The sequence below is a fragment of the Centroberyx affinis genome, unplaced genomic scaffold (assembly GCF_046629955.1).
Source record: "Centroberyx affinis isolate AG114_WGS23_722 - 3 ecotype Tasmania unplaced genomic scaffold, CSIRO-AGI_Caff_v1 ptg000813l_1, whole genome shotgun sequence".
Classification (NCBI taxonomy): Eukaryota; Metazoa; Chordata; class Actinopteri; order Beryciformes; family Berycidae; genus Centroberyx; species Centroberyx affinis.
Genome location: NW_027279415.1, coordinates 196,731 through 205,374, shown reverse-complemented (window position 1 = coordinate 205,374; position 8,644 = coordinate 196,731). Strand labels below are relative to the sequence as shown.

General features: G+C 41.5%; 2 protein-coding genes across 2 annotated transcripts; one reads left to right on the top strand and one right to left on the bottom strand.

The window, feature by feature from the left end:
• LOC139645039 (uncharacterized) lies at positions 1 to 2,745 on the bottom strand. Its single transcript, XM_071520618.1, has 2 exons — positions 2,568 to 2,745; positions 1 to 707 (listed from the first exon to the last, which is right to left on the bottom strand). The coding sequence occupies exons 1-2, from the start codon at positions 2,695 to 2,697 to the stop codon at positions 19 to 21; spliced, it is 819 nt and encodes a 272-aa protein (XP_071376719.1). The 5' UTR covers positions 2,698 to 2,745; the 3' UTR covers positions 1 to 18.
• Positions 2,746 to 6,229: 3,484 nt separating this feature from the next.
• On the top strand, positions 6,230 to 7,537 carry LOC139645027 (homeobox protein goosecoid-2). Its single transcript, XM_071520600.1, is given in 5 exon segments — positions 6,230 to 6,265; positions 6,267 to 6,326; positions 6,329 to 6,671; positions 6,794 to 7,029; positions 7,460 to 7,537. Coding segments are annotated over 5 exon segments (753 nt in total).
• The last annotated feature ends 1,107 nt before the right edge of the window (positions 7,538 to 8,644 follow it).

The window sequence follows — 8,644 nt, the reverse complement described above, 5'->3', positions numbered from 1 at the left end:
AAAAAAAGTCAATTTGGCCTAGTCCTGTGTTTCTGACTCCGTCAGTTTCTCTGACTCTGCAACATTGAACTCCGCTTCATACATGATCTGCTGGATTCTTATTTTCGTCTCGCATCTTTTTTGTGGAGCGAGTCGCTTCAGAGCGGGAACAAAGCTCAACAGAAACAGTTCATCCTCGTCGCGCGGCCTGCTGGGAAACGAGGAGCCATTGTCTTTTGCTTGTCTTTTCGCGGGGATCGGTGTACTCTGGGAACAAGGTAGCGAGAGTGTCTCCCTCATCAGGCGCCGTTTCCTTCCAGGCTTGCCGATGGGCGTTAGCTGTGAGCCGGGCGGAATCTTGGTCAGGACGGCCAGCTGGGCCATCTGTGTGTCCTGAGACATGGGAGGCAGCTGGGTCACGAAGGCCACCTGGGTCTTCTGGTCGGCGGGGATCTTCATGATGGCCTGGGGCGTCTTGGCAGCCTCAGAAGACATGGTGTCTCCCTCCGCGTTGGCAGATTCGTTGTCAGGATTCTCGTGGTCTTCGTCGTTGCCGTTCTCTGCCGTTCCGTTCCTTGACCCGGTGAAGGGCGCGATAAAATTCAGCAGCTGTCTGTATTTCCATCGACTTGGGACCATCTCTCCTTGCTGCTTGCTCTTTATCTCCATTCGAACCTCCTTCAAATATCTGTCTCTCAGGTTCTTCCATTTTCTTTTGCACTCCTCAGCTAGAAAAGTAAAATATCAGAGTGTAAGGGAGCAATAATTCATTTGCTGAAAAAGCTGCTGTCTACTAGGAAAGCACAGGGAGTGGAAAATAATAATATTGACAACTATCATTACAAAAGTGCAAGAGGCTGCCAGTTTTCATTTCACCAGCAGGTTGCAGACTGGACTTGCAGTCAAGTTGCACATCAGACAAATTTCTCCTATTTCAGTTTGTTATGAAAATCATTTGTGTTTCATTTCATCCCCCAATTGTTTTTGTGTACATCTCACTATATATTGTCTTTAAGCGATATGTGGTTACAGTAATAGCTCAACTTGGTCATGTTTTTTCTGAATCTCCATAAAAATTTCATTCCCAAACAGTGACCCTGTGCAGCTGTGGGGACAGCTCTGGATCATGTTGAAGTTAGGGTTAAGGAATGGACACAGACTTATCACAGCTCATTAGATGCTGCTCTCAACTGCCCCTTCACCCAAACAGCAGCCTGCCTCATGATTAAATTAATGCTTGGTCATTATTGAATTTGAAGTCATTGTAAATCATGGCGGCCTATTGCAGGAATAGGCAATAGGGAGCCATTTAGGGCAGAGTGTCTGCAGGTTTTTCATGCCAACCAAACACTACACCAGCTGATTTCACTGATTCACACCTTCAGCCAGAGAGGAGGAACTGTGTTAATCAGTGAAAACAGCTGGTGTAGTGCTTGGTTGGAATGAAAACTTGCAGAAATTGATGAATTGTTCAACTTCACCATTATTTCATTTACAAGAAGTTAACATACAATCAGAGAATGTAGAAGAATGACTGTTTTGGTCATAGTATTAGTTTCACTGTTATCTCTCTGCCTACAATACAGATCGTAGTCATGGAATTCTGGACAAAATCATATCTAACAATAAAAATATTCTCAAGAGTTGAGAGAAAATCTCATCAAATGGGGGTCTGTGGCCCTAATGTGTACTACATTTGGGGTCCTTGATATGAAAAAGGTTGAGAATCACTGCTGTAGTGTAAAGGCATATGAGATAAATTACCATGTTAGGGCATAACCCGGGTAAACCTACTTTTTCCTCTTTATATTTATATTTATTTTTAGGTCCATTTACGACCAGTTTACTGACTTTTATGGCTGACAAATCTTTCTAGGTGAATTTATAGTAGGTTATAAATCATAATAATGATATAATGGTAATAATGATGCACGTTATACAAGTCTTAGTAATGCTTTTCTGAATGTATTTGATGATTTGTTTTGTTTATATTGGTGGTCGTTTGACTTACTATGATCACCAACCGGAGGTCATAGTTTATCCATGTTGTTATTTACCGCCGCATCACCGGCCATAACTCCGTCCTCCTGGTTTTCAGGGGGTCGGGGGCCTTGATCTCGGGGTGTCCTTACACAGTTACCTAACCCTGCCCGGGCTGCAGCCACCTCTGGACCACCGGAGGGGTTCAGCCCACGCCTCGCGCTGTAACGTGCACGGTTAACAACACTCAAAAATACAAAGAGTTCGTAGCGCTGAGCATCTCGCGTCCCGTCTCGGCACGCGGCTGGCGGCGCAGTGGCAGCACCGGACAGCCTGTCGGTGCAGCGCGGCCTCCGGCGTGCGAGCTGCAGCTGCTACCGCTAGCACGGTGCGCGTGCGGCTACACCGACCGCTGTGCTACTCGCGCGGATAAAAACGCCAAACAACACCACGCATCGCGAATCACCCGCACACTGCCTGAAACCTGACGGCCGGACACCCCGCAACACCCGATATTTCAAAACTCCGGGTGTTAAATCGTGCACGCCAACCATTAGCTGAGCAAATAATAACTCGACGTAAACTTGTGAGAAAAATCAAACACTCACATGGAAGACCCACTAAGGCACTGATGTTTCTCCACGCATTTGTTCGACTTTCCGTGCAACGGTAATTCGGCAAAGTGACATTGTACAGCTCTGGGAAATTAAATACAGACAATATTAACTTATCGTCCATTTTGCCCCGCTGTTGTTGCTTGTGCTGCGCGGACGCGGAAGCGGCAATTCCTCTCCCGCCTTTTCCGCCCAGCGTCTGCCTCTGTGCACGTTATCGCGAGTTGCAGGCTGCCGCGCTTTGTCGCTTGCTGTTCAGTAGCGCGCAGTGACGCCTCTGGTCAGATGGGGGCGCGCGTTTATGCTTTGGCTTCACTGATCTTCACTGCTCTGCTGCTCCGGGGCAAGGAGGTGCTCTATTAACTGGGGTTAATCAAGAAAATAAACAAGGTTGGGTTATTATTCAACATCTACATGCTTCCACTGGCTCAGATTATGAAAAACAACAAAGTATGTTACCATAATTATGCAGACGACACACAAATTTACATAACCATATCACCAGGGGACTATAATCCCATACAAACGCTGAGTAAGTGCATTGAACAAATCAATGACTGGATGTGCCAGAATGTTCTTCAATTAAACAAAGATAAAACTGAAGTAATTGTTTTTGGAGCCAAGGAAGAACGATTAAAAGTCAGTGCACAGCTTCAGTCGGTAATGTTAAAAACCACAAACCAAGCCAGAAATCTTGGTGTAGTCATGGACTCAGACCTGAATTTCAACAGCCACATTAAGACAATTACTAAGTCAGCCTACTATCACCTTAAGAATATATCAAGGATTAAAGGACTTATGTCTCAGCAGGATTTGGAAAAACTTGTCCATGCATTTATCTTCAGTAGACTCGACTACTGTAACAGTGTCTTTACAGTTCTCCCTAAAAAAAATCGATCAGACAGCTGCAGCTCGAATCCTCACTAAGACCAAGAAAGTGGGTCACATCACTCCAGTTCTGAGGTCTTTACACTGGCTTCCTGTCTGTCAAAGAATTGATTTCAAAATACTACTGTTGGTTTATAAAGCACTGAATGGTTTAGGGCCAAAATACATTTCTGATTTTCTGCTACTTTATGAACCGTCCGGACCTCTCAGGTCGTCTGGGACAGGTCTGCTTTCTGTCCCCAGAGTCAAAACTAAACATGGAGTTTTTATGCTCCACATATCTGGAACAAACTCCCAGAAAACTCCCAGGTCTGCTGCAACTCTCAGTTCTTTTAAATTAAGACTTTTCTGTTTGCCGCTGCCTTTTATTAAATCAAATAACTATGCATCTCTCACACTGTACTGTAACCTTTATTCTTGTATTTTACACCTGTCTTATTCTATATTTTTACTCTTAGCTCTTTAATGAACTTTATTTTTCTTGGTCTTTTATATTAATTTTATCCTTTTCATTTTGTCTCATGCTTTTAATGTTTTATGTAAAGCACTTTGAATTGCCTTGTTGCTGAAATCTGCTATATAATTAAACTTGCCTTGCCTTGCCTATTATATCTACTGAACATTTATTTCAGTAAACATATGTGGATGATAAAAAAAAAAGTGATCTCAAAAGTGATTTGGATGTATATTTATTTAGTCTCTTTGCAGCTTAGTTCAGAAAGCCCAAGGCACATTTCATGCTAAAGCCTACCAAAATAGAAACTAGATCCTAGAGCTAGATTTCTGAATTCAGGGGGAACATGTGAGAAAAGAGTAACATAACATTTGCTTTTACACAACTTTTCTGGACTTTCTATATTATGATATTGTGTTTGCATTGCACTGCATAAACTGCCATTAAAATGATGATATTCAGATGAGATGTAATGTCGGCCTACAGTTATATTAATGGACATGATCACTGGAATACTCATAATTCATATATTGGTAACAACTGAGGTTCAGGCTAGCCTTCTCATCATTAGAGGGAAATCTATTCAAGAATGTACACACATTTATGACTGTCAAGATCACTGATCATCATTTTTATTCACCTTGGGTACTTGCTGTACTACAGCCAGTGTGAGAATTGAGAGCCTCCACCTTTTACACATACTCCAACATGATGAAACCCCATAAATTGCAGTATTCAAATGGGTGAGAATAAATGTTTAGGTATACTTTTCTTTACTGTGTGGTTTCCTCGCCCCACAGATTGCAGCAGGGGAAGCTGAAAGCTCTCAGATCGTCTTGTGCGTTGATCCCAGGTTCCACTGACTCACATTTCTGTTAGGTAATCATGATTTTTTCATTTCTTTTTAAAGTTTCTGTCTGTACGTTAGATAATGCGGTGCCTTTGGTGACACTATGAATTGCCTAGTTAGGGTTTAATAAGGCATCTATTCATTGATTTGCTGCTCAGAGAGTAAAAGAGGTTGGTTACAACACTTCTGCACATCTCTGCTTTTAGTCCATCTCCCTCTTTTTGTGTCAGTGCAGCACTTAAGAGTCAGTTGCTCTAATAAGGATAGTAAAGAGCATTTGTTATATCATGTGGATTTGAACAGCACCATTTCTGATGCACCACAAATAATGTTTAGGAGAATAATTATAATGTTTGGCTTTTGAAATTAAGCAACACAGTCCAAGTAGCTGTTTTAACATCCAAAAGATTGGATTGCCCATGAGGCGGATGTGGTTTCTTTTCTTTACTTCTTGTACCCAATATTGCTCTTACAACAACAAAATGAACCTTTATCATTCTAATCCTCAGTAATGAATTTTGAACCATTTGAACCAGTGTGGATGTGGTACAATTCCTTCTTTTGAGAACCACAATAACTGCAGATAGCGATCTCAAATGCTCAGCAAACTATACATCAACAATCTGGTCGCTATTAAATCCAAGTGAAAAGGATGGGATGGTGTTTATTGTTATCTGTTTTCAAAAGCCCTTATAAGAGGAGCTTAAGACAGATTGTGAAAATCCATTAATTCTCTGAAAAAAGGTGTATTGCCTTGTATGAAATCACAGGATTTGTTGGGGAATGAATTTAACCTGTAATGGCTTTACCTCAGCTGTGCACATTGTCAGAGAAGTCAGACTGAAAGACTGCATCACACAGATAAGACACTATGCATGATTGTGAATACAAACGTGGATAGATCCCTTCTCTGAATTTTTCCGAGCCAGTGTTCTCAGTTAAATGTAAGAATTGAGTAGTAAAAATAAATCTATTAGTGTCACCACTCATTTCACTTGCACACTGAAAGTCTATCACATGTAGGTTCCTTCATTCATCTGTAATTGGCTAATTGGTGTGAATAATAAGTAGCCTATGCATTGTTGTTATCAGTCACTGTGACCTCATCTTATTTAATTTGGTGAATATCTTAGTAATTTGCACTCGATGATTTGCTGATAAAGCTAAATAGGAAAGTGACATTAAGAAATAAATTTAAGAGCTAATCCCCAAATTCAGCATACACAAGTCTTTGGCCACACCAAAGCGTTCATCTTTAAATCCAGGTTTCTAATACCAGGCAATCCCCTTTTCTCTAAAACCACAACAATAAGGATCTTAGGAGCTCTCCACTTCTCATTTTATGCAGCGAAATCTGATTTCCTTCGGAGAAAGGAATGAGGCAAGATTAACTGAATCTGCCGTCCTCCCTAACCTCTTCACAAAACTGCCCAGATTAGCTAGGAATTAAGTTTCAACCGTTTTATGTGTCTAGTCCATAGGGGGGATTATAGTTTTACTATTTTTTTCCCCCTCACAATTTCACTATAAGGGCCAGACATGCTGCTGTACGGAGAGGAGAAGGAGAGGAGAAGGAGAGGAGAAGCCGAGCCTGAACTATTGGAAAAAGTGTTACGGTCACTATTGTTTGTGCTGTGCTGTACTGGAATTTTTTTGGAGATGGATGGATTGATGAGGATGGAGAGACAAAAGTTCCCATTCACTATTGAAAACATACTGAACAAATATCCTAACAGTGGTGGGGACAGCCGGCCGTGTGGAGCAAGTGCTGCTGGACTGAAGGAGAAGGCGGGCAGATCAGGGAGTCCAGCTGGAGGCCAGACAGACGGCGTCCATCACACCTGCTTGTGTTGCTGCTACTGTTCCCACTGTGGAGACGTTTTCCAGACTGACTTTATTCATGAAAGTAAGGCCCAAATTAAGTATTCAGTTGTTTATGAACAGAGTTAGCACCTGTTTCAGACCAGTATTGATGTCAGTAACGCATGTCCCACTGCCTAACCCTAAAACCAGACCTCCTCTGTGCAGCCTGTCAGTATGGATGGTCTGCGGCGATGTTCTCGGACCCTTGCAGGCTGGGAGACGCTCACAGAGAGGAGCAGTCCATCGGTCAGGTCCAGAGGCGCACCAGACGTCACCGCACCATCTTCACCGAGGACCAGCTGGACGCTCTGGAGGAGCTGTTCCTGCAGAACCAGTATCCAGACGTGAACACCAGGGAGAAACTGGCACAGCGCACTCACTTGCGAGAAGAAAGAGTAGAGGTACAACTGCTACTGTGTCGTGATCGTGGATTTCAGAATTGAAGCTTGTAGATTGTAGCTTTGCTTGATCAAGGCCACTTTCAGCCTCAGCAAGTGGTATTCTTATTGCCACAGTGATAGAGATGTCTAAGATTAATAAGTTTCAAAGTCTGCTTCAACTGATCACTGCACTGGTGTCAGACGGTCATCATGTTAACTTGTTTGTGCAACTGATGAGCTTATTTGGATGAGGATAGAAACTCTTGACCATTAATAAGGATGCCTGCAAGCTAATATCCTGTATTGGAACAAGGTATTTGAACTGAACTCTGATCAATCTCTCATGTTTTTATTATTTACACGTTTTGACAATAATATATGTTTCCCAATGCTGTTAATGAAAGCCAGTTGTTTATGGAAATGTGGATAATTACCTCTCTTTTCCCAACAGGTTTGGTTTAAAAACCGAAGAGCTAAGTGGAGGCGTCAAAAAAGACTAACATTTGGTGTTGGAGACATGGAAAACTGACGTGTGTAAATGGACTACATAATTACACATGAGGAAAGAGCCTAGCCTCTGTGTGTGTGTGTGTGTGTGTGTGTGTGTGTGTGTGTGTGTGTGATTTGCACAAATGATTTTAGAGTGATATGCTTTCCTGGGATTTTTTTTTGAAAACTCATTTCTGATGACTGATGAATAATTATTATTATCGACAGTTACAGCCGGCCCACTCCTTAGTCTGAAAATGTACAAATGCTGAGCCCTTTTGTTTCAAAGTCAAATCATGGGATTAGATACAATTTTTGTAATGAACCTGACAGTCTGTTACTGCTAATCCAGAATATAAAATCTATCTTGAATCTGTAAATGGTTTGTTTCAGTTAGCACAGGTCAAAAAACAAGTGTCCTTTGAGAACAAATAAAGTGCTATTGGATGGCTCTGATCTGTTTTCATTTGAAAAAGATGCAGAAACTTTATTACTACTAGTACGATTACGTATAGGCTACTACTACTATTACTACTACTAGTAGTAGTAGTAGTAGTACTTGACTTTCATGTCAAGGACCTGCAGATCAATGTGCTTTAGACCACTGGACCCAATCTTATAACAGTTACATCCCAGGGATCCCCATCTGAGTAGACTTTTGTTGACTGTTTCTGCTGGAGATAAGTGGAGACATTGAATCTTCTCATCAGGAGAGTCACTCCTCTACACTCTCTCCGACTGCTGACTTGAACTAATCAACAAACACAAAAATACAGATTGTCAGGCAATTGAATTCAAAGAAGAGTCAATACATCATAAAGTTTGTATATTAACAGAAGACAAAATATAAAGTATCTGTATCAAAGTGCTTGAGGAAGATCACATTGTTTTTTATTATTAATTAATCTCAAGGATTGTATAAGGCATTTGAGGTTTATCAAAAATAGATCAACTTTTTGGAATCTTTGTTTATGAAAAAATAACTTGGCAGTCAAAATAAAGTCAAATGTCATACATTTATTGCAGATTTCTTTCCAAAGGCTCTTTACAGTATCGCGCTCTAGTCAAGTGTGCGCTTAAGAGTGTGTTTCCCTTTAAGAATGTAATAAACTTCCGCTGACGTAACCGGATCCAATTGAGTACGTTG